Source organism: Aulonocara sp. 'chitande type north' Nkhata Bay, linkage group LG11, assembly GCF_057382095.1.
Source record: "Aulonocara sp. 'chitande type north' Nkhata Bay isolate Kocher_YH1m ecotype deep benthic linkage group LG11, A_spYH_male_GT1.1, whole genome shotgun sequence".
NCBI lineage: Eukaryota > Metazoa > Chordata > Actinopteri > Cichliformes > Cichlidae > Aulonocara > Aulonocara sp. 'chitande type north' Nkhata Bay.
Window position 1 is genome coordinate 31,671,831 of NC_141354.1, and position 26,343 is coordinate 31,698,173.

General features: G+C 36.7%; 3 protein-coding genes across 3 annotated transcripts in view; all 3 read left to right on the forward strand.

Moving 5' to 3' along the window:
- Positions 1-7,493, forward strand: part of LOC147319490 (uncharacterized) — an 11,662-nt gene extending 4,169 nt beyond the window's left edge. Inside the window, exons 3-7 of the mRNA XM_086312162.1 lie at positions 4,991-5,116; positions 5,830-6,204; positions 6,291-6,454; positions 6,582-6,694; positions 6,807-7,493. Coding sequence (XP_086168288.1) covers positions 4,991-5,116; positions 5,830-6,204; positions 6,291-6,454; positions 6,582-6,694; positions 6,807-6,933 — 905 coding nt within the window. The 3' untranslated portion in view covers positions 6,934-7,493. The remainder of the gene's footprint in view (positions 1-4,990; positions 5,117-5,829; positions 6,205-6,290; positions 6,455-6,581; positions 6,695-6,806) is intronic.
- Positions 7,494-11,769: 4,276 nt separating this feature from the next.
- Positions 11,770-14,862, forward strand: LOC147319491 (CD209 antigen-like protein C). Its single transcript, XM_086310030.1, has 6 exons — positions 11,770-11,815; positions 13,642-13,728; positions 13,909-14,103; positions 14,189-14,355; positions 14,503-14,615; positions 14,736-14,862. Exons 1-6 carry the CDS (start codon positions 11,770-11,772, stop codon positions 14,860-14,862), a joined length of 735 nt encoding a protein of 244 aa, XP_086166156.1.
- A 4,440-nt stretch (positions 14,863-19,302) lies between these two features.
- Positions 19,303-24,942, forward strand: LOC147319492 (uncharacterized). The gene is made up of 7 exons (XM_086310029.1): positions 19,303-19,471; positions 21,651-21,728; positions 22,990-23,106; positions 23,533-23,727; positions 23,814-23,977; positions 24,105-24,214; positions 24,327-24,942. The coding sequence occupies exons 1-7, from the start codon at positions 19,405-19,407 to the stop codon at positions 24,451-24,453; spliced, it is 858 nt and encodes a 285-aa protein (XP_086166155.1). The 5' UTR covers positions 19,303-19,404; the 3' UTR covers positions 24,454-24,942.
- Positions 24,943-26,343: the final 1,401 nt, after the last annotated feature.

The window sequence follows — 26,343 nt, forward strand, 5'->3', positions numbered from 1 at the left end:
GAACAATGTGAACCATGATTCATCCGTGAAGCGCACACCTCTCCAACGTGCCAGACGCCATCGAATGTGAGCATTTGCCCACACAAGTCTGTTACGGCGACGAGCTGGAGTCAGGTCAAGACCCCGATGAGGACGACGGGCATGCAGTTGAGCTTCCCTGAGACGGTTTCTGACAGTTTGTGCAGAAATTGTTTGGTTGTGCAAACCAATTGTTCCAGCAGCTGTCTGGGTGGCTGGTCTCAGACGATCTTGGAGGTGAACCTGCTGGATGTGGAGGTCCTGGGCTGGTGTGGTTACACGAGGTCTGCGGTTGTGAGGCCGGTTGGATGTGCTGCCATATTCTCTGAAACGCCTGTGGAGACGGCTTATGGTTGAGAAATGAACATTCAATGCACGGGCGACAGATCTGGTTGACATTCCTGCTGTCAGCATGCCAATTGCACACTCCCTCATTGCTTGTGGCATCTGTGGCATTTTGCTGTGAGACAAAACTGCACATTCCAGGGTGGCCTTTTGTTGTGGGCAGTCTGAGGTACACCTGTGCACTACTCATGATGTCAGATCAGCATCCTGATGTGGCACACCTGTGAGGTGGGATGGATTATCTCAATATAGCAGATGTGCCCACTACCACACATTTGGACTGATTTGTGACCACTGTTTGGGAGGGATGGTTATATTGTGTATCTGGAATGAATTTTAGGTCTCTACGTCCATCCCATGGGGAATGGGAGCAGTAACAAAGGTGTTGCGTTTATATTTTTGTTGAGTGTATCTAAACTGTGTAGTAGTAATATGAGAAATCAGTAATCTGAGAAATGTAATTTCTCACCCTGACCGGTTGAGGCAGATGGCCGCCCCTCCCTGAGCCTGGTTCTGCCGGAGGTTTCTTCCTGTTAAAAGGGAGTTTTTCCTTCCCACTGTTGCTCATAGGGGGTCATATGATTGTTGGGTTTTTCTCTGTATGTATTATTGTAAGGTTTAACTTATTATGTAAGTGCCTTAAGTTGACTATTGTTGTGATTAAGCACTGAATAAATAATGTCTAAAACTGAAGTTGATACTTGAGGTGGTGTGTGAATGACATTTTGAAAAATTTAAATTGTGTGTGGAAAGACAGTTCTTGTAGTTAAGCAAATACTTCAATGAACTCATTTTGTTTGGTAATGGAATAGGATTTAATTTTATCAGAAATCCGTACAGTAATTTTGGCTGTGGATCACAGGGTGCAGAGTGGGGGTCACCCAGAGTCATAATCCAGTGAGATATCTGCGTCACCTCTTACAGTTTTCCTGTAATCTGAGGTCAAAGATGAGAATATTAAAAGTACAGTAGAGTAAATTGTGCAAAGTTTACTATCAATTTTCTCAAAAACCGTACAGTAATTTTTGCTGTGGATCACAGGGTGAAGAGTGGCGACAGCCTAGAGTCATAATCCAGTGAGATATCTGCGTCACCTCTTACAGTTTTCCTGTAATCTGAGCTCAAAGATGTCAATATATAAAGTACAGTAGAGTAAATTGTGCAAAGTTTACTATCAATTTTCTCAAAATCCGTACAGTAATTTTGGCTGTGGATCACAGGGTGAAGAGTGGAGATGGCCTAGATTCATAATCCAGTGAAATATCTGCGTCACCTCTTACAGTTTTCCTGTAATCGGAGATCAAAGATGTCAATATGTAGAGTACAGTAAAGCAAAATGGGAAGATTTTACTATCAATTTTCTCAAAAACTGTACAGTAATTTTGGCTGTGGATCACAGCATGCAGAGTGGGGGTCACCCAGAGTCATAATCCAGTGAGATATCTGCGTCACCTCTTTCAGTTTTCCTGTAATCTGAGCTCAAAGATGAGGACATTAAAAGTATAGTTGAGTAAATTGGGTAAATTTTATTGTCAATTTTCTCTGAATCATACAGTAATTTGGGCTGTGGATCACAGGGGTGAAAGTGGAGATTAACCAAAACTGAGAGTGGATTGTGAAGTAAAATAGTGTCAGGACAGAAAACACTGCGTTTCTAAGCCAGTCGGCACCTATACCGTAATATACGTAAGAGTAGTGCAACAACATTTTAGGTGCGGCTGGCGGGGCGGCTAGCTTGACTGCGACTTCGTAAGTGAGGGCTCACTTGACCGCAGTAACGTTAGCTGGATAACCAGGGGTTATCTGACCGGAGAGGTTCACTGCATTTGGTCTTCCACGATGAAAAAGTGAATAAATTTCTTCATCAGTAGTACGATGCGGTACACTAGTACAAATATTAGGTTGCCCAGAACATGCATTTGCCAGGGTGTTAATTAGCTCCTCATTACTTAGAATTTGAGCCACAAAATTCCGTGCGGACTGGCTCATAGTGCCATTCCTCGCAGGTACAAACAAGGAAAACACTAGATGGCGCAAGCGCCTCCGTGACGTCAAGTTTCATTCTATATATTCAGAAGATCATTTTATATATTCAAGCTTCATTCTATATATTCAAGCTTCATTCTATATATTCAAGCTTCATTCTATATATTCAAGCTTCATTCTATATATTCAAAAGATCATTCTATATATATTCAAGTTTCATCCTATATATTCAAGTTTCATTCTATATATTCAAGTTTCATCCTATATATTCAAGCTTCATTCTATATATTCAAAAGATCATTCTATATATTCAAGTTTCATCCTATATATTCAAGTTTCATCCTATATATTCAAGTTTCATTCTATATATTCAAGCTTCATTCTATATATTCAAGTTTCATTCTATATATTCAAAAGATCATTTTATATATATTCAAGCTTCATTCTATATATTCAAGTTTCATCCTATATATTCAAGTTTCATCCTATATATTCAAGTTTCATTCTATATATTCAAAAGATCATTCTATATATTCAAGTTTCATCCTATATATTCAAGTTTCATTCTATATATTCAAGCTTCATTCTATATATTCAGACTTTGGTTGGAATATATATATAATATTTTCCTAAAGGGCATGCCATAACACACACACATATATATATATATATATATATATATATATATATATATATATATATATATATATATATATATATATATATATATATATATATATATGTGTATGTATATATATATATATATATATATATATATATATATACATACATATATATATATATATATATATATATATGTATGTATATGTATGTATGTGTATATGTATGTATATATATATATATATGTATGTATATATATGTATGTGTATATGTATGTATATATATATATATATATATATGTATGTATATATATATATGTATATGTGTATGTATATATATATATATATATATATATATATATATATATATATATATCACCTGGATCACCTGTTGAGAAAAAAAAAGAGAAAACAAGCAAAAAAGAGAGCAAGATAATAAACAACATCATTGCAATAATCTATGTGTATATAACAGTAAATACTAAATATTGAATATTATTGTGCAGCACGTAAGATCAACAACGCACAGTGTGCTTTGAGGTAGCAGCCAAAAAAGGGTGTAGTTTACATCCGTGAGCACCTGTGTGTACACCTGTGAGCATGGGCGTGCTTGTATTCAAAAGGTTCCTTCATGTAACCCTCTGCTAGAGGGTGTGGGGAGCCATAGCCCCGTCCTCCAGGGCACGAAGCAGGTATGGAGGAGATCCAGGCTCCAGACATCCAGAGACCCCCAGAGCACAAGAGACCAAGGAAGACCAACAGAGGGGCAACCGTGCCACTCTCCCAGAAAGAGCTGAGGAGAGCCCCAGATGAGGGATCACCAGCAGCCGGGGAGCAGAAGCCAGAGGGGGTTGCAGTGACGTGCCCGTGAGCTCCGCCGGCAGCAAGCTGTGCCAGAGTGACCGAGCACCCCACCCCCCGAAGTGGCCCGACCGAGCCACAGGCACCAGGCCCCGACAAGAAGCCACCGGGAGTGAGGTGCATACCTGAGCGCCCAGCCCCGAACACCGAGAACCACCAATACACCAATGTCTGAGGGCATCAGCCACTGGCAGGGGAAGTGGTGGGGGGAGATAGTCCTCCATACCTTGGAGGGCTTGAGATGCTGCAGTATGCAAAAAAAGTTTAATTAGAACAGAAGAGAAAATACTTTAAGCAGCAACAAAATATACAGTTTGTTACATCCTGAGAAAAAAGTAAAACATCTGAACCTTAACCCATGCATTTAACTTGTTGAAAACTAAACTTGAGACAGAAAGGCCCACAAACAAACAGCAACTGAAATCTGCTGCAGTAAAGGCCTGAAAGGCCATTTAAAATGAGGAAACAGCACGTGGCGATGTTAGCTGTGATGTGATGTTGTGGTGTCAGTTATTTAATTTGTCCAATTACTTTTAAACTTGGGTCAAAAATGCTTGTTATGGAAAATGTAACAATAACCTGCAACACACCCAGTGCCATTGCAATGTGGAGAGAGCATCCCAGTGAAACACTAGGACCATCTCTGAATTGTGGCCACCGCCCTTACATCTTATATACAGAGACACAGACAAAGAACATTCCACAAACTCTTCCATGTTGGCCCCTCTCACAGGGGGGCTATACCTTCTCTCTCACAGAGAGAATTATGACCTTGTTTTCAGCTTGGCCGTCACCTAAGGATATACATCCCTGATAAGGAGGAGTCCCACTATCTGTTTAACATCTCCCATTACAATGGCCTCACTGTGTTAACATTCCACATGCATGCAAACTGGTGACAGGAGTGCTCTTACTATGGTAAAGTGATAAAGTGATATTATAACTAATGTGATATGTTAAAATATGTGAGTAATACATGAGAAAAGAAATTTGCCTCCACATGCTTTAGTTCCTCAAATTGTTATGCAATCTTTTTGTTCAACCCACTGATTAAAGCTGGAAGTCTGCACATCAACTGCATCTGGGTTGTTTCATTTAAAATTCACTGTGATAATGTACAGAAAAAAATTTTGGACTTAACTGCATTTCTATCTGTTTAGCCCCTGCAGAATTCTTGTCCGACAAGAAATCAAACAGCAGATGTCGCCACTATCAGCAGTTGGCTTGTTGTTTGGGCACACTTTGTATAATTTTGGTGTTGGGCATCATAGCAGTCAGTGTCTATCGTAAGTATGAAAACATTCATGCATTAACTCAGTCTTAGACATAAATAACAGCACTTTAGATGAATTATATTGGTCACAAGAAAATGTTGTTAAACAATGTTTAACAACATTTTGTTCAGGAAACAAGACTAATTTCTTGATTAATATATTTTTGACGATTTAAAAAATACTTGTGATTTTTCAGTTTTAACTTTTTCTTTTTAGATGCAAATTCCCCAAAAGAATATGCAAACCAAGAAATGATCCCAAACAAAGCAGTTGATGCAATTTTACATTGTAAATATTCTATAATAACATTGAATACAGTGGTTTTAATGTGATACACAAGGAAACATAACAGTAGTCATTAGGGCAGTCCTTATGCTGTGACTGCTGACACAACCAGTCTGCAGCTACATTACCAAAAGAATCCCCAACAAAAATGCACTTTTATACTTTTAATAACATTTTCATAAAATTAGAACCTCTATTGCATTGTGGGAATTTTCATCTCCTTTACCCATTAAGGAAATATTAGACCAATTATAGAATTGTGGGTTTCATATTAAAAGATTTTGTCATAAAATTTAAGAAAAAAAAAGGTAGCTAGTAAAATTTTTTTTTATTAGAACAGAAGAGAAAATACTTTAAGCAGTGGTAAAATTATAAAAACAAAATGTGAAAATGAAAACTGCATCATTACCATGTCTTGAAAGCTAATTTAAATTTCACAGATGTCACATCAATTCATGAGATTGATGAAACTGAGCTGAACCAACTGAAAGAAAACCAAACAACTTTAAACGCTGTCAATCGTAACCTGACAAATCTCAATGACAAACTCAGCTCAGACAATGAAGACTTGAAGAGGAACCAAACCAAGCTCACACTCCAGATGAACAACCTGACTCAAGTCATCACTGTCTTAGAGAAAAATGTGACAAACCTGACTGCAGAAAACCGGAACCTTAGCAGGAAAAATGAGGAGTTGGAGGCAGAGAAGAAAAACCTAACAGAAGAAATACAACAGATGATGACACCATGGATTGAGCTCAATGTTAGTCGAGCTCAGTGGAGCATTGATGTCTACTGTCCCAAAGAAAATAGCAGTATGTTCCAAATATATCATGTACAAAAATACCAAATTTAACAGAAATATGCACTGATGTTTATTAACTGAGCTCTATCCTTGCAGAACGAACATGTAAGCCTTGTCAGAAGGGATGGGATCATGTTGAGTCCAGCTGCTATGCAGTTAATAATCCTGACAGTGCTGGATGGAAAACCTGGCAAGAAGCTAAAGAAAACTGCAGAGGAAAGATTTCAGATTTACCTGTTGTTATTAATGAAGAAGAAAAGGTACTGAGAAAACTGTGGGACACTTTATGACAGACTTCATGAAAATAAAAATGTAATTTCTTTAGATTGAAAGCTTTCTTAGAGCAAATTGTCTAAATATCTCTGACAACTTTCTCTTTGTCCTCAGAAAACTGTCAATGAAAAGAGTTGGAAATATGATGTAAACAAAGGATACTGGATTGGTCTGACAGTTGAAGATGGGATATGGAAGTGGCTGGATGGAAGGAATCTGACTGATAGGTAAGACACACTTTGAATCAATAGAAATTTCAAGTATTTCCCAAATCTGTGATAAATCAATTACAGTGTACCAGTGTCCATCAGCCTTGAGCAGATTTGTTGTTTTCCTCAGCTCCTGGATCAACCAGCCTCCTTCTGATGGTCACTGTGCAATCTCTGTCCACAACCAAGGATTTAAATCATTGAGCTGTGCTGAGAAGAACCGATGGATCTGCAAAAAGAAAGCTTTGTCTGTTTGAATACTGCAGTAAAACTTCAGAGGACTTTTGGATAGTCTCAGTCTCAAAATATAATATTAATGATGATAATAACTGGTCAACAGAGGGCACTGCATTACTTCAGATCAAACAGTTGTTCCCTGAAGTATCTGCACTGAGATTTTTTCATGTTGCAATGATAGTTATTGTTAAGCTATGTTATATTAATGACAAATGTTTTAGTCAAGCCAAGAACAACACTGTTCAAACTACTGTAACATGTAGAAGAAGGACAGCTGGCCTCTACATTTGGACTTTGTTAATCAGTCACAGAGCAGCAGAGAAGAACAGGAAGTTCAGCTTATAATTGAAGTCTCATGTTGTGTATTTTGCATATTGTTATCATATCAGCTTGACTTTTTTTAGTGTTGTTAGTAAAGTTTTGATTTTATTCATTTACATTGATTGAAATGAAATTATGGATCCATCCTGCTTTGTATCACCAGCTCAGCCTGGTGGTGGTGCTGTAAGGGTTTGGGGGGTATTTTCTTGGCACACTTTGGGTCATTTATGCCAACTGAGCATAAATAAAAATGGCACAATCCACCTGTGTATTATTGTTGAACATGTCCATCTCTTCATACCCACAATTCTTTTGGCTGATTCCAGCCAGATAAAACACTATGTGAGTTCACTATAGTCAAACTGCCTCCACAGTCACCAGATTTCAGTCCAGTATCAACCTTTCAAAAAGATTTTGAAAATATGTTTTTTAATCAATTTTTGATTTAAGCATTTATTCATGGATGACTAATTCATTTTGAAATATCTATTTATAAATGGTGTTTTTATTCTAAATTAAATTATTTAAAAAAATAACTTACTTTATTAATATTTAAACAAATAGAATAATTTAAAACCCATTCATAAATGAATTTACAGATGCACATTATATTACACAATATTATTATTTAGCACAGGAGTCTTTATTTCTCTTGTGGTCCTACATAAAAATAGCACAAAGTATGTGGAAGTAGTCAAAGGCCAAAAAATGTGTGGAGCACAATTTCATGAATGCTAGCTTGAATTTACATTTAAATGCTGTGTAACATTCACACAATAATGTTCCTGTTTCTCTTTATTATTCTAGTTGCTTCTGCATGTTTTTGTGGCTTTTAACCGCTTCCACATACTTTGTGCTAATTTCATGAAGGACCACATCGAAATAAAGAATCCTGCGCTTTACAGCATTAACACAACTAAATCTAAAGTTGACTAAGCTGACTAAAGTTATCATGTTTTTAATGGTGAGAGCTGCTCCACATGGTTTAAAAAGTGTCTTATTTGCCTTGACACATCTATTCTCTTCCCCACAAGCGTCAACATTTTGTGATTTTTTTTTCATGAAAAACAGGGAGCATGGGAGTTGGTTTCCTTATTTTGAGGCTTAGTTTGAACTTAAGCAGGTTGTCTTGACTCTATATACATATCTAAATGCAATGAGTTGATGCCTTGTGGTTGGCTCATTAGTTCTGTGTGGTGTGGGGAATTCACATCATGGATTTCCAGCTGGCAAATCTGCAGCAAGTGTAAGATGTTATCATAATAAAAATAATCTCAGGAATATTTCTTGGACCTTGTTGAAGAATTAAGGGAGTTATAAAGGCAAAGCCAATGTCATCTCAGGACAAGCATTAATAATAATAATAATAATAATAATAATAAATTTTATTTATGAGCGCCTTTCAAGTCACCCAAGGACACTTTACAATAGGATAAAACACTTAGTAAAACAATGGCAGAATAAGAACAATAAAATAAAGCACAAGATAAAATGAATAAACAGTGGATTCACAGTGAATATGCAGATTTGAACAGATGAGTTTTGAGTTGGGATTTAAACTGGGGGAGAGAACCAATATTTCTTATTTCAGGGGGCAGAGAATTCCACAGCCTGGGAGCAGAGCAGCTGAAAGCTCTGCTTCCCATGGTGGTGAGGCGGAAGGAAGGTACAGTAAGCTGGACAGAAGAAGAATAACGAAGTGAACGGGCAGAACAAGTGGTGGTTAACAGGTCAGAAAGGTAAGAAGGAGCGAGGTTATGAAGGGCCTTGAAGGTGAGCAGAAGAAGTTTGAAAATTATCCGGAATTTCACAGGGAGCCAGTGAAGTTCCTGAAGAACAGGGGTGATGTGCTGGTAGGAGGGGGTTCTGGTGATAATGCGAGCAGCAGAGTTCTGAACCAGTTGAAGCTTATGGAGGGATTTTTGGGGGAGACCATGCAGAAGAGAATTGCAGTAGTCAATACGGGAGGTAACAAGACTATGTACAAGAATGGACGTAGACTGGGTGGAAAGAGAAGGAAGCAATCTGTTAATGTTACGTAGATGGAAGTAGGCAGAACGAGTGAGGTTATTGATGTGTGATTTATAAGAATGTGTACTGTCTAGGATGACACCAAGGCTCTTAACCTGAGGAGAAGGGAGAACTGTGGAGTTATCGATGGTGAGTGAGAAATGGTTTGCCTTCAAAAGGTTGGATTTGGTGCCAATAAGGAGGATCTCAGTTTTATCCTCATTGAGCTTTAGAAAATTAGAGGTAAACCAGGATTTTAACTCGGATAGACATTCTGTAAGGGAAGAAGGTGGGAGGGAGGAATCAGGTTTGCAAGAGAGATATAACTGGGTGTCATCAGCAAAACAGTGAAACTGAAGATCAAATTTGCGGAAGATGGTACCTAGAGGGAGGATGTATATTATAAAGAGGAGAGGGCCTAAAACTGAGCCTTGGGGTACACCAGAGGTGACGGGGAATAGACGAGAGCGGAATGATCTTAGTTGAATAAACTGGGAACGGTCGAGGAGATATGATTGAAACCAGGCGAGGGGTGTGTCAGAGATGCCGAGAGAGGAAAGTCTGCTTAGAAGGACAGAGTGAGAAATGGTGTCAAAGGCTGAGCTCAGATCTAAAAGGACGAGAATGGTGAGAAGACCAGAGTCAGCTCCGATTAAGAGATCGTTAGTGACTTTAAGTAGAGCAGTTTCGGTACTGTGACATGAGCGAAAACCAGATTGAAATCTCTCATAGATGTTATTATTAACCAGGTGTAAATGAAGTTGAGCTGCAACCACTTTTTCGAGTATCTTAGAAATGAAGGGTAGATTGGAAATCGGACGGAGGTTGTTAAAGTTGTTAGGATCTAAAGAAGGTTTTTTCAGTATAGGAGTGACTAGAGCAGTCTTCAATAAGGAGGGAACGATACCGGTGGTGAGAGAAGAGTGAATGATAGCACAGATGAGTGGGAGTAAAGAAGAGAGGCAGGATTTCACAAGCCCCGTGGGCATGGGGTCAAGATGACATGTGGCAGGTTTTGATTTACATATTAACTCGGAAATATCAGATAAATCAGGAAGATGAAAAGTGGAAAACGGCTCAAAAAGGAGAAAAGGTTCTGGAGAGGGCGTAGACACAACATTTGATCTGAGTTGCTGGTGGATGTTATCGATTTTCGTAGTCCAGAACAGCATCAAGGAGTTGCATGTTTCAGAGGAATAGAAGTGCGGTGGTAAAGCGTTGGGGGGTAGAATTAGTTTGTTGAAAACTGAAAACAGAGTCCTAGCATTACCCTCATAAGAACTGATAATACCAGAGTAGAAGCTTTGTTTGGCCTTGTTAATGGAGTCTTTATACTGAAGTACATGGTATTTATAGATTTCTGAATCAACAGTTAAACCAGATTTCTTATATTTACGCTCTAGCTGCCGAGCTTTGGCCTTCAGAGCTCGGAGGTCAGAGGTAAACCAGGGAGCAGAGCGAGTGAAGGAAACAGAGTGGGTTTTTACAGGAGCCAGAGAATCAAGGACAGTGCGTAGACAATTATTATAATATAACAACAAATCATCAGGAGTAGAATAGAAGTCCGGAATCTGAACATTGTCCAAACTGGTAGTGAGAATGTCCATATCAATGTTCTTGATGTTGCGGAACGAGATGAGACGGGTTGGCTTGGTAGAAGAGCAGCAGAGAGTGAGGTTAAATGAAAGGAGGAAGTGGTCAGTTATGGGGATTTCAGTAGCAGAAAGATTCGAGGGAGTAAGACCAGAACAGCAGACCAAAGTCCAGGGTGTGTCCTTTAGAGTGAGTGGGGAAGTCGATAAATTGTTTAAATTCAGAGCCTTCGAGACAGGAGGAAAAGTGTCCAGTGAGTGTATATTAGACACGCAATGCGTGTCTAATAAAGTGTCCAGTGAGTGTATATGTCAAAAACAGAGGTTAGTTAGAAGAGACAGAGTTACACTGGTGAATCAGCAGTTTATTATCATGCTCTGTGGTATTTCTCAGTGTACAAGTCACAAAAAACTCAGCAGCAGGGCAGTAACTACGGCAGAGGAGAAGGTCATATTAAGAACTAACAAACAAACACAATCAGCAGTTAAGCTAAGCTTTTCAAATGCAGTGTATCAAAAAAGATTTTCTAAAACTCAGGGCTATTGATGTGAATCAAAGTCTGCATCTCTATGTGATTACTGTTTCAAGTCATGTTGGTTTAGGTGATGTTTTCTTCAGTAATAGTAAACAGTAAAAAAAGACTGTAAGCAAATCCAGTGGGTCAGATACTGAGATATGTGCTGCCACATCAAAGGCAAACTTTCCCTGTACAATCTAAGGCAAAGTTCCAGAGAAAAAATACATTTTTAAAAAGAGCTATGATGTCTGAACGTACATTTAAGATGCTGAATTCTGTCAACATTGAGCAAAAACATTTTGTTCATTCAGAATGACCCAAAGTCTACGAAAATTGTGGTTGTTTGAAAACTGCTTAACTCCAATTACCCTTCAAACTCTCAGTAAAACAGGACAAGGAAGCTGCACGTGAAGAAATGAAGGTTGAAAATGAAGCAACTCAACAAACTCCTGATACAAATGGTGAGTTTAAAAAAACGACAACAACAAAAATCAAACAAAATCACTCTGTGTTAACACAACTGGAAGGAGGGATGGGAATCGAGAGCTGGTTTCCAGTAGTCCAATTCCCTGGGATTGTTAGTCTGCCTGCCCATCAATCACACTTATTGGTTGTTCTTCTGCTCTCAATGCGATCAGCTGATATTACTTTGTGCATCGTATGAAAAGCATGAGATCCACAATTATTGGAGTTTATTCAGATCGTGGGCCTTGTATTTCAAAGCCCACCGTGCTACAATGACACACATTCTCACTGATATTTTGATACACCTGCCATTTCCTACACCAAGTCATTATTTCATGCCAACACCTTTATTTTGTGAAAGACAGGTTAGATTTGTAAATCTAAAATTAAAGCTCTCAAGTTGACCCAAGCAATTTAAACCTCCAAAATTAATGTTAAAACATTTTATTTTGATTAAGGAAACACAGTTCTTCAATACGAAACATGACAAAATTCTCTCTCCAAGAAAGAAAGAAAGAAAGAAAGACTGAATAACTGACTGACTGCCTGCCTGCCTGCCTGCCTGGGCCTTTATCCAGAAGAACATGAAATTAGGATAAACATTGAGGGCAAAGCAGAACACAAGATGAAAGGAAATCATAATATAATTAAGATACAATGAACAATCTTGTCTTGATGCATGCTCAATCAGGAAATCCAAAAAACTTGATTCTGTTCATCTGGACGTCGCGTTTTCATTGAGAAAAACCTTTCATTGTGACTTCTTCATTCTCAGCTGAATGCAGGTTTCTCCAACTTAAAAAACACTGCATTTGCATAATGACTGAAACTAGCACCACTGACTACAATATGCATATTGTAATGAACACTGACCAGTGATAATTGATGAAACCATGGTCAGACATGCAGTCAGCTGAGACAGATCGGGAGACATTGTAGCAAAGACTCCTGTAATACTTTAGTTTCCTTCTTCAAGCTGACAACAGCAGGAAAGATCTTTGTTAAAACAGCATTTATAACTTTTAATTGACTGGCGTTCGTGCATCAAGGTGTTGCACTAATGTGTTTACTACTTTGAGGAAACTGAAGTAATACGGAATTCTGTCTATAATCAGATCTGCCTCCAACATTATGTTTAATTGAATATTATAAGCTCTTGACATAGATTTTTCATAAAACACTTTTGAATAAATTACCAGATATCAGTCATATTTTTGTTCATCTCTGTTCTTGGACTTTGTAAAGCAATTCTTACCAAAGGCCGTTTGTGGACAGAGTATTTAAAATAGAAATGTACCCATGAAAAGGAATTAAATGTTTAAAACTGTGTAACCTTTGACTGAAAATAAATAAAAATATTATACAATGGAATACAAGTTTTGACTATGTTTCTGAATTTTAGGGCTTTTCAAACAACATTTTTTAAGATGTAATATCTCCCACAAAGATACAAAACAGAAATGACAAAAGCTGTCATTGACCCTGAGTTTTTTGTCTGAGTTTGGAGTTTTTGTGTTTACATTTTTGTCTTTTTCTGTATATATAGTGTTCTGAGTTTTGGGGGTCTGTATTACATTTAACAAGGTTTAGCCTTAGTTTTGCCTTCAGGTTTTCTGATTTAGTTTTCTTTGTGATTATAGATTTGTTCCAAAGTTAAATCATTTCTTTCTGCCTCCAATATGCATTTTGTGGTTGTACATAAAAAAACAATGCTTAAATAATAAGGGATCTTTGACACATTTCATTGTATTCTAAAGAAAACTATGAATAATTTTGGTTGTTGAAATAACCTCTTCTTTTTTTCTTTTTTTTTTTTTGTCAGATAAGAAGTCGTCTTGTAATAAATCTTTTCCATCATTAGCAACATGCTGGGGAATTCTGTTACTAATTATGGTCCTTCGACTCTACTGTGAGTATAACTTTAAAACTACACTTTGGTCTGACGTGTGTAAGGGCAAAGTAGTGTGATGATTTATATTTGATTGTGTTTTTGTAATAGTTATTTTTGCACTAATTTACAAGAAACATGTAAATATATTCAAACCACTTAAAAAAATACAACTAACTGCTGTTGTTTGTAACCTTATAGTCTCCACAGTTTTAGAAAAACAGATCGCAAACTTTACTGAAGAGACACAGATGCTCAAAAAGAAAAATGAGGAGCTGGAGACAGAAAAGAAAAACCTAACAGAAATAATACAACAGATGACGACACAATGGATTGATCTCAATGTTAGTCGAGCTCAGTGGAGCATTGATGCCTACTGTCCCAAAGAAAAAAACAGTATGTTCCAAATATATTTGTACAAAAATACCAAATGTAATATAAATATGCAGTGATGCTTATTAATTGATCTCTATCCTTGCAGACCGAGAGTGTAAAATTTGTCAGGCTGGCTTGCTTTCCTTCCAGTCAGGCTGCTATGCAATTGATGATCCTCAAGCTTCTGAGAAGCAGAAAACCTGGAAAGGTGCTCGAGATGACTGTATAGGAAAGATTTCAGATTTGGCTGTTGTGAATAATGAAACAGAAAAGGTAATGAGAAACCAGCGGGACTCTAAATCTAATCTAAAAATAATTTGTGCCACAATGTTTTAGGAAAAATATTTATTATATATATATATTTATTGATATGATATGTGATCTATTTAATATCTCTGAAAACTTTCTTTCTATTCTCAGAGTTATATCAGTGACAACAGCTGGGATAGTTCAGGAAACAATGGATACTGGATTGGTCTGAGAGTCAAAGATGGGAACTGGAAGTGGGTGGATGGAAGGAATCTGACTAACAGGTAAGAGACACCTTGAATCAAAAATAATTTTAAATATTTTTGAAAATTCTGGATAAATTAATTATGTCTTATTTTATGTCAATATTGATTCCCCTTCATCAAACCTGTGATTTTTCTTAGTGCCTGGATCCCAGGGTCTCCTACTGATGGTCAGTGTGCAATCTCTGTCACAAATCAAGGATTTAAGTCAGTGAGCTGTAGTGAGCAGAACCGATGGATCTGCAAGAAAAAAGCCTTAACTCTTTGAATACTGCAGTACAACGTCACATGACTCCTGGATGTTCTGAAAATATAATATTAATAATGATGTTCATATCAGTAAAAATATAAGTAAATATATAAATATATTGAAATATGAAGACTGCTTTATGATTTTTGTATATTTAAAAAAAAACATGCCATTAAAAGTATTTTAATTTTACTTAGAAAGAAAAAAGGAAGTAAATTAACCTGTTTTTGAAATCAAATAATTGCCATATTGTTACTGACTTTCTCTTGTTAACAAACGTTTTAAACAAAAGTTGTAGCTAAAACAACACTTTCCAAACTGCTGTAACATGATGAGGAAGAAAGAGAGCTGGCCTCTATATTTGGACTGTCAGCATCAGCCACAGAGCAGCAGAGAAGAACAGGAAGTTCAGCTCATATAAGTTTTATGTTTTGTATTTTATACATATTCTTTGTCAAATCAAGTCCAGTTTTTCAACATTGTTGTTATATTGTATTTGGTGGGGGTTTTAATAATTTTTGTTTTCTTTCAGTTTTACATTTTCCAAATTAGATTCAATTACTTTTCAGTGGCTCTATATTTTAATTGCTAACACATTCAATTGGAGGTTCACTGGTTTCCTGCAGGAGATGCAAAATAATACTAGCAAATCAAACACACAACCCTTGTGAGAAGGGAGCAGCTGAAAGTAACACACAGATTCAGGTACTTTCAGAGAAAAGTTATTAACTTGAGTTTAGTTTCTATCAGGCTCAATACTAATTTTAGTTAAACTATAACACGGTAATAGTGTAGCACAGGGCAATATCTAAGAAGCTCAGAATGGTTATTGGAAATGTTTGCTCTGCATAAATGAGTACATCCATAATTTTTCTTACAAGGTCTGAAAATAAGTTGTTAAACAAAGTTTTTAGTTTAGATGCATGGTAGTTTGCTTACTCATTAATCCCAAGACAATCTTGTAGGTCCTTGTTTTGAGTTGTCGTCTGTAACCTTGTTAAGATGCGCTTAATTCCTAAAATTCACTTTGAAAAATGATTTGAAATTTTACTGAAGTACATCGGATCTATTGAAAGAATGGAGGATATAAATAAATGGTTTAACATGTGACTCGTATACATTTGAGCAGGTAACAAGCCCGAACCAAAGAACCAAGGTCACCTACAGTAATAACAGACACAAGTGTTGATTCAGTAAATGCCCTGACATCTATATCACTATAATCACTAAACACTATATCATACCTCTCACTATTATACACATACCTGTATGTGTAGACTAAGCACATAAAAGTGAGAGGTGATGGGAATAATTCATCAAAAGCTTTTTTTTCATCCAAAACATGATCTAAAATGGAAATTCTTTTGAAACATTAAACATATTGCTTATTGAGGTGCATGTGTATGTTATTATAAACGTGTTTTACTTTTTTTTTTTAAAAAAAAGCAGTCACCTCAAGTGTCTAATTTAATCTAATTCCTTGCATCAAAGCTTCATGAATTCTTTTCTTCCATTGCGATGTTTGTTTTTACAGCTGACAAACCAGCAGCAACTGTGCGATGTTAACATATGAGTTCATTAATGCTAAGAGGAATTAAAGCACTTTTGAAAGCATAAGAGGGTCCAAACCAGTTAAGATGTAGATGAGTGATTCCCAAAGTGTAGGCTGGGGCCCCCTGGTGGGCTGCCAAAGTACTGCAGATGGGCCACAGTAAAAGCAGAAATTCAGTTTGAAATAATTCACAAGCATGTACAGTTACATATTTGTATACATTTGTTTATTTATGTAAACGTAAATTAAAACTGCTAATATCACATATTTAGTTTATGATATTACTCATTATTCTGACCTAAATTTAATGCTCTTTCATTGAAGTTTGAGTGATATGGCCGGATAACATTAACAACTGATAACCAACAGGTGGTGTTGTTTATGTTTTTGAATAAACATTTTATGAAAATACATCACTTTCTTTCTTTCTTTCTTTTTACTAGAATGAAGATTTACGATTTGTTGTAGAGAACAGCTGTAGAGTTTTATGATCAGCTGCTTTGCAGCGGCGATACCAAACACAAGTACAGTACACTGTGTTTAAATGCCCTCAGAGGCAGTAGGTCAGCAGTGCCTGTTGGCGTAGGAAGTGCTTTCAGTATTTTTAGGAAGAACGATTCTTCTTGTTCTTCCTTCATCACTGCTGTAGTGTATCGGAACCACAACCATGTTGACCAGTGTGACGATAAAACAACATGTGCAGTGGAGGGATAGTGGCTCTATTGGACAGATAATTTTAATTATGGAGCTGCCAGGCAACAGTAAATAAGGAAGAACATGCAGAGGATTGGTGCATAGTATAGTACATTGTAGTTTAAGCTGGAATAGTAATTAGGTTTAGGTTTGCTAAAATAATCCTGGATAAAAAAAAAAAGTAGTTTACACATCCTCCTATGTTTATAATAGTTTCTATTGTGTGTCTGATCAATGTTTGTTCCTCCGTACTTACCATCTGTTCGACTTCCTTTACTGTCTTTCATGCAGTGCATGCTAAAACAAGCTTGAGCACCCACATACGTGCAAAGAGACTGAAAAAGATATTGACAAATCGTTACATTAAAAAGGAAAATTGTGTGTTTGTTTTAAGGGTCTTCAGTCATGGCAAGAAAAAAAATGTCAATACCAAAAAAACAACAGCTGAGGAAAGGTGAACTAGCAGCCGAAGAACAAGCTGCAGATTAACTTTGTGGGTTAAAACTGCTAATAATCTGTCCTGTCACACCAACTCAGCATTGTTTCTTCTAACACAGCGATCAACAAACTTCTCTATCATGTTTAAAATTAGTTAAAAATGCTGTTTCACAATTTAAAAATACGCAAATGTTCCTTTATTTTGTAAGCATCACATTTTTCATAATGATTAATGTTTTTTGAACCACAACATGAAAAAGTATGATGAGACTTACAAAGAAATACAGTACATATAACAGTCATACATGTATTTGAAATTTCATCTTTGTGTCATGTTTATTCCAGTCTCATGTAAGGAAACCTTAAACCATGAAGATTTCTATTTTACAGCTATTTAAAGTGTATAATTTAATTTACTTTTATGGCAAATTTAACTCACCAAGCTGCTTTTTGTATGTGAAAGAGAGTTGGTAAGTAGAAGAGTTCATACTTGAGTAATTGTGAAGTAAAGGTTTAGAAAGTCTGATTGTTTTTACAGAGGAAAGATACACTCAGCAGACTCATATAACCAAGTTTCACAGCCTCCTCCAGAGTAAATAGACTCAGCACATTCATAACTGAGGTAAACGGAGGAGTAACAACCTACACTATTTTTACAGCAGTCAAGTTTATTTGTCCTACAGCAGCCACCGTAGCTAGGATTATGCACTTCAACTGAGAAGTGCAGGAAAACTGAATTCAGCTGACTATGATCTGCAACCTACTAACAGCTAGCAGGGATATTTTCCACATTGTACCTTTAAGAAGAAAAACGGTTGGATGTATGAATCTAAAATCTAAATCGATGATTTCACATAGACATACGCAATTTGAATCTACTGACAATGAAGATTAAAAGTTAAAAATGAGGCTCTTCTATTCATAAATTCATAGCTGTTGTAACATGTTTGATCAAGATGAGGTAGAGGAAGAGTTGGCCACTACATTTGGACGTGATTAACAAAGCACCCTGTCAACGTCAGTCACAGAGCTGCAGTGAGGAACGGGAAGTCCAGCTTATGAAATGAGTCTCATGTTGTCTGTTTTACATATGTTGTTTTTCCAGTTTGTGTTCAGTGTTTTTCAGTTAATTTTCAGAGTGAATTATTTGTTTTGGTTAGTTTTATATATTTATATCCATTTTAGTTTTGTATATATCTTTTTGTTTATTTTGTTAGTATCAACTATAATATGTTTGGTATTTTTTAGATGTAAAAAGCTATCAGTTGTTATTGATTCACAGACTTTCTCATGTACACACCTAGAGCTTTATATTTATAAAGATCTAGATAGGCCAATGGTGCCTCATGTCATGTGGACAAAATCAGAAGCTGAATATAATCAACTGAAACATTACTCTGTGAAAAATACCTCCAAAGGACATTATTCTCATTTTTTTTCAGTTTACATGTTTTTTCTAGTTGCTTGTTTTCCAATTTTTAAATACGGCCCATTTTCTCATTTTCAGAATATTTTGGAACTTTCCACTCACAAAGGAACCAAAGCACCTGATATCAAACCGATCTTATGCATTCATTAAATACCATCAAATCTGCAGCAATTGTGCTGCCGATGCTATCATGCTGGTATGAACCAATATCTGTGAGTCATGTTTCCAGCTCCTTGTTGAATCTACGCCATGAAGAACCTGGTACTAGTAAGGTGTACCTAATAAAGTGTAATAAAGTGAAAGACATGGACAGCTTACTTTGTCAGCCAAAAGCAGAAGTTGCTAAATGAGATGGGTGTGACAGAGTTAAGAAACAACTTGCTCTGTGGCTGTAACGCGGTAGTATCTCTCTGTCTATAATCGCTTAAATCTCAACAAGACTGTAAGGATGGCAGACGAAGAAGTTAACTATGCCTCAGTCACATTCAACACCAAGAAACTATCCCGATCACAAGGTAAGTTAAGTTTTTCAAATATACTGCAAGAAGAAAAGATAAAGCCAACACTGCAAATTTACACAATACGGATGTTTTTTTACTGGTGTTTTCTGCAGTAATAGAGGTTAGAAAAAAAACTTGTAGAAATCAGGTCCAAGTTAGATGTTAAGCTAACTATCCCACCAGAATATTGAGGGGATTCATTCAGATGCCCAAACGACCTAAACTGATAGCTTGGACATCTGACTTTGATGCATCCTGGTTGTGGTGGTGGCTGATGAGGGGGAGGTCGGGGTATCTGCTTGGACCGTGTCCACAACCACAACCCCTCCCCACTTCCTAAATGGATGGGAGAAAATGTAAAGAAAAATGTATTTAATTAAATAAATAAATAAAAAGTGTAAAAGTCACACTTTGTTGAAAGACGATGAACCATTAAGAATGAGTGTGTCCTCTGTGAACCAGTTCTAATCCACTGGAATTTACAGTATTATTTCATCTATCCATCCATTTCTTTAACTACTTATCCCATGCAGACTAGTTGCATTTGCATGATGTTTAACTACAGATACTTTTACTACAGCTACACTGAGCAAAGAACTATTACATCCAAATAATAAAAAAGCATTAGAAGGAATTTGACTGCAAAATAAAGGCTCAATATTTCACCACCTACCACTTCAAGATACAATAACTGATGTGAGCTATGCTGGACGGGCTGTGGACTAGTTGGGAACTTGTCCAAGGTTGGTTGAAAAAAAAAGAAATTAAACAGAAATAAATGTTGGAGCCAGAATTGAAGAATGATCTATTAATTACTATCAGTCAAAGGTTTGAACGCACCTTTTCATTTAATGGTTTTTCATTATTTTTACTACTTTCTACATTGTTATTCATGCTGAAGAAATCAAGTATGTAAAGTAAGATATATGGAATTATGAAGCAAAGAAAAAATTGATAAATGACTCTAAACATATTATATATTTAGATTCTCAAAGTAGCTGCTCTTTGCTTTGTTGACTGTGCTGCAAACCCTTGGCCTTCTCTCAATGAGCTTCATGATCCCCTGAGATAGTTTCCCCTTCACTGGTGTGCTTTATCAGGGTTTATTTGTATTTTAAGAATTGAAGGTCAATCAGTCCTGAAAACTGCTCGAACTTTGAGTGTGTCCCCAATTGCAGTTGCAAAAACCATCAACCATCGGTTGAAACTGGCTCACACGAAGACCAAGAATCACCTCTCTTGACTATTAAGGCTGGTTTATAGCCAGCAAGTTAACAGCACCTCAGATTAGAGCCCAGATAAATGCCACCCAGAGTTCCAGTAGCAGACACATCTGTACATTAACTGTTGAAGGAAACTGCGCAAATCAGGCCTTTATAGTCAAATAGAAACACAAGGAATGGACATTAGACCAGTGGAAACCTGTGCTTTGGTCTGGTGAGTCCAAATTGAGGTTGTGCTTTGTTGGTGACACTGTTGGAGATTTAATCAAAACTGAAGGCACACTGGACCAGCATGGCTATCACAGCATCCTGTAGCTACATGACATCACATCTGGTTCGCGTTTAGTTGGAGCATCATTTATTTTTCAACAGAACAATGACCCCAAACACACCTCCAGGCTGTGTAAGGAATATTTCACCAAGAAGGAGAGCGATGGAGTGCTGCACCAGTTGGCCTGGCCTCCAGAGTCATCTGACCTAAACCCAGCCGAGATGGTTCTGGATGAGATGGACCGCAGAGTGAAGCAAGAGGGCCAATAATTGCTCAGCATCTCTGGGAACTCCTTCAAGACTGTTGGAAATCCACTTCAGGTGACGACCTCATGAAGCTCATTGAGAGAATGGCACGACTGTGCAAAGCAGTGATCAAAGCAAAGGGTGGATATTTTAAAGAATCAAGGATATTAAACATGTTTTGAGTTATTTCACACTTTTTTGTTTACTAGATAATTCCATCTGTGTTCATTCATAGGTGCATTCCTTCAGTTAGAATCTACAATGTAAATAATCATGAAAATAAAGAAAGATCATTAAATGGCTGGTAATGTATATTTATACACATATCTATATGGACATCTGCTGCATTTATCTTTTTTGTTGTATTAATGAATAAAAGAAAGTTAAACGAACTACTAAATAGGCACTATAAAGTCCTATATTTGTGAATACTAATAAATCTTTAAACCTTTCAGTTAAAAAAGAGGAGGAAACCATTTATGATGATGTGAAAGTGAAACATAAAGCAACGGAACAAACTCCTGACACAAACAGTGAGTAATAAAAAGAAATCACAAATCCACCTGTAATCATGTCTAACACTGCAAAGATTTTTTAAAACTTTTACTACAAGATGTGGTGATGAGTACTAATCAGCTTCTAAATTCATTTACAGTGTGTTTTCATGCTATTATCCTTCATGTTCATAAGGGTTGGTAGGAGAGTACACTCTATAAAGGCTTTCATTGTAAAAGACAGGGGAGAGCAGGCCTCATACAGTACAGAATGCGTTCAGCTTGTCAAATTTACATAAATCTTCGATCGCTAGCAATGTGACTCTGAAGTGCTGTACTATATGTTTGTAAGTTTTCTCTCCAACAAACACAACAATGTTAACAAAATGGTTTGCACCGTCAAAGGCAGCTGCAGCTGCCTTTGGTTTCACTCTATAATAGGCTACTGGACTTATTTTTCTACCAGTTTGAAATTTGAGAATGTTTAACCTCCTACGACCTGGCGTCCACATATGTGGACATCACATTTTGGGTTATTTATACCAAAATACTCAATTTTGCTCTACAAGGGCCTGATATCCACTTATGAGGACATTATACTGCTACTGTTCTATCAAAATTTTAAATGAATATCCTTATATGTGGAGGTAAAATGAGGTAAAAAAAAAAAAAAATCTGGTAATTCTTTGTTTTTACATTCATACCCCAATATGGCCAAATATCAAAGAGAAATTAAAAATGCATGCTGTGGAAGAGTTCAGGTCTTAGGAGGTTAAACAAGAGAGAAAAGTGTAAAAATGTTCATGCCTGTCTGAGTATGTAGTGTGTAGTGAGGCGTTTTACAGCCGTAAAACACCTATAGTAATTGTAAAAAATAAAGTTGACTACTTGGTTTGACCTACCATGATTTCACTTATCGCGGGTTATTTTTAGACCGTAAATCCCGCGACAAACGAGGGACCGACCACTGTAAAGGAGTTGTCTGTATTAATTTTTCAAGAATTGTTCTCTATTTTTTAACCACACATTGAATTTTACCATTTACCATTTATAGAAATATCTGTTTAAAACTGGATTATTTATTGGCAGAAAATTATTTACTTTAAAAAACAGTGTGTACATGTGCATTTTAGAGCCGATATGAGACTTGAGCATTGCAAGATTAAATATAATACTTATTTTTTCAGATTTTTTTCTCTGGAAATGTATGCAACTTTTAATAACCAGTAAATAATAATGACATTCATTCATTCAAGCAATGAATGTAAAGTAAGTAAAGCAATATATTTCTGTCCTGTAGACGTCTCGATTGACGAGAGATCAGGCAGTAGACGTCATCACTATCAGCAGTTGGCCTGTTGTTTGGGCACATTTTGTGTCATTTTGGTGTTGGGCATCATAGCAGTCACAGTATACCGTAAGTATGAAAAAGATCAGTCAATACATACACTCACTTTAGAGCTCAGACAGATTTTAAAGCCTTTTTTAAAACAACTTAACAGTCATACTTAAACTAATTTCTGTTAGTATTTGTAAAAGGAAAAAAAATGTCATTTCTGGAAAAAAACTAATTACTGAAGAGAAAAAAGCAAAAGATACATTTTAATGAATACAATTTTGACTACATGTAATATTTTTGTGATTAGTTTTTATCTTTAGAGTCAACCTTCCACAAAAAAAAGATGCAACACTGAAATGATTTCACACAAAATCTGTGTATATGTGATTTGAGATACAATAATAAGCAATATTCTATAATAACAGTGAATGCAGCGTTTTTTAAGACAATCCATAAGAAAAAAACATGTATGATGCGACCTAACATGAGACTCTATTCTGTTAGAAAAACAGGTGATGAACCTGACTGCAGAAAACCACAGCCTTAGAGAGAAAAATGAGCAGTTGGAGGCTCAGAATAAGGGGCTGGAGACAGAGAAGGAAAATCTAACAGAACAAATACGTGACATATCATGGAACAATCTCAATATTAGTCGATCTCAGTGGAGCATTGATGCCTACTGTCCCAAAGAAAATAACAGTATGTTCCAAATATATCATGTACAAAAATACCAAATTTAACAGAAATATGCAGTGATGTTTATTAACTGAGCTCTATCCTTGCAGACAGAGCATGTAAGCCTTGTCAGAATGAATGGGATCATGTTGAGTCCAGCTGCTATGCAGTTAATGATGCTAAACGTGAAGAATGGAAAACCTGGGAAGAAGCTCAAGAAAACTGCAGAGAAAAGAGTTCAGAGTTACCTGTTGTTATTAATGAAGAAGAAAAGGTACTGAGAAAACTGTGGGACACTTTATGACAGACTTCATGAAAATAAAAATGTAATTTCTTTAGCTTGAAAGCTTTCTTAGAGCAAATTGTTTAAATAACTCTGACAACTTTCTCTTTGTCCTCAGAAAACTGTCAGTGAAAAGAGTTGGGAATATGAAAACAAAGGATACTGGATTGGTCTGAGAGTTAAAGATGGGAAATGGAAATGGCTGGATGGAAGGAATCTGACTAATAGGTAAGAGACACTTTGAATCAATAGAAATTTCAAGTATTTCCAAAATCTGTGATAAATCAATTACAGTGTACCAGTGTCCATCAGCCTTGAGCAGAATTCTTGTTTTCCTCAGCTCCTGGATCGACCAGCCTCCTTCTGATGGTCACTGTGCAATCTCTGTCCAAAACGAAGGATTTAAATCAGTGAACTGTAATGAGAAGAACAGATGGATCTGCAAAAAGAAAGCTGTAGTTGTTTGAATACTGCAGTAAAAATATCATGACTGGTGGAGATTCTAAATACAAAAAAACAATGATATTACTATTAATGAAATCTTTAAATAGATTTTTTTTTAAATTGAGTTTACACAAAAAAAAGTTTAACAAAACTGTACTGATTTTGTTTGCCCAGCAGAGGGCACTGCATTACTTCCCATCAAAGACAGTGGTTGTCTAAAGTATCTGTATTCTGGCATTTCTATATTTAAGTGACAATTGTTGTTGTAAAAAAAATCAACCAACCGAACAAAAGAAACAAACAAACAGTACTGAACAAAATAAGCTGAACTTCCTGTTCTTTGCTGTTGCTCAATAGCAGATCTTAACAGTGTAGTGCCGGCTCTCCTCCTTCCACATCTGAATGTTGTTCTTAACTTGATTAAAACCATCCATTCATTCATTCTCTGCCGCTTATCCTTGGACAGGTCGCCAGTCTGTTGTAGGGTAACACATAGACAACCATTTGCACTCATATTCACACCTATGGGCAATTTAGAGTTTCCAATTATCCTATCCCCACTAACTGCATGTCTTTGGACTACTGGAGAAAGCTGGAGTACCCGGAGCGAATCCATGCCATCATGCGGAGAACATGCAAACTCCACACAGAAAGACTGATGGTGGAACTGAACTCAGGACCTTCTTGCTGTGAGGCAACGGTGCTAACATGGTGGATGATGAACACAGGTCAAAAGGGTCAACACACTACCAGTCCACTCTCCTTGAGGCTTCCACAAAATTCAGACAGAATCCACACATTCCCAAATCCAAACTAGAATCACCTCACTACTCCGTGTCAGGCAATCTCCACACAAACCTGGTCACAGGGACAGACAGGTAAGAATTTCTTAGCAAACAGTTTTCACAGCAACAAGAATAGAAGCCAGGCTTCTATGAAGTGTTTCACTCGGTGATATCTGATCTTCTGCTACTTTCTTATGAAGCTGCCTGCACAGGATCATCAGAAGTAGTTGCGTGATTGTGACCAGGTGTGTGAGCTAGAAGGTGCAAAACCAGCCATGTCCTCACAATGCACACTTGCCGCCGCACACACACATACAGACGTATTTGCCAGAAGCAAGAACTCTGAAGCTCAGAATGGTTATTAGAAAAATCGGATCCACATAAACTCCATCATGTTCCACTAATCCCAATTTTTCTAAAAATGTCTGAAAAACCAGTTATTTATTAGCTTGCTAGCTATTCCTAAATGTGCCACATGTTTTGAATGTGCAGAAAAGATTTTTTTCTGAGGTTGGGAATATTTAAAAGCTTTTCTAATTTAAATCATTCAAAACAGAAATCTTGCTTTTAGACTGAGAACTTAATCTTAAACAAAAGTGTTCACTGGAAGGCACATTATACAGACAAAAATGACTCTATCCACCACAAATCTAATATCTGTCTAAATCTTATGTGTGAGTTCTGGGGCAATTCTAGGTTCAAACCTTTAGATGAGGCTCAGCTCCCAGTCATGATGTCATGCATGCATGCCTTGTAATTAATATTAATTGAACATGCTGCCTGCAAATGTCATCAACTCTTTCTACATTTGCAAACCACAATTCAATTGGATAAATATTACAATGTTACTTTCAAAAGCAACCTAATTAGTTGGATGACCTATTGTAGTGTCGAAGAATAACTCAGAGTGAATAATCAGAGATTTCAATCTAATCCATCCATTTTAGGATGGAGACTTTAGTTATCAAATCCAAAGCAAAGGCTCAGTCGTTAAAGAAGTTAAAGAACTATTTGTGACAGATAAGAAACATGTACAACATTATTTTAGTCTCTTAACCACATAGAGGCAGTTCATCATCAGACACTGGAAAATCACCTGTCCATGGACCTGCACAAGGAAAAAACTGG

Coding starts and splice junctions, on each gene's coding strand:
- LOC147319491 (XM_086310030.1), top strand. CDS start 11,770: ATGAAGGTTGAAAATGAAGCAACTCAACAAACTCCTGATACAAATG. Junction 11,816..13,641: donor ACAAACTCCTGATACAAATG/GTGAGTTTAAAA, acceptor TTTTTTTGTCAG/ATAAGAAGTCGTCTTGTAAT. Junction 14,616..14,735: donor GGAAGGAATCTGACTAACAG/GTAAGAGACACC, acceptor GATTTTTCTTAG/TGCCTGGATCCCAGGGTCTC.
- LOC147319492 (XM_086310029.1), top strand. CDS start 19,405: ATGGCAGACGAAGAAGTTAACTATGCCTCAGTCACATTCAACACCAAG. Junction 23,978..24,104: donor TTATTAATGAAGAAGAAAAG/GTACTGAGAAAA, acceptor CTTTGTCCTCAG/AAAACTGTCAGTGAAAAGAG. Junction 24,215..24,326: donor GGAAGGAATCTGACTAATAG/GTAAGAGACACT, acceptor TGTTTTCCTCAG/CTCCTGGATCGACCAGCCTC.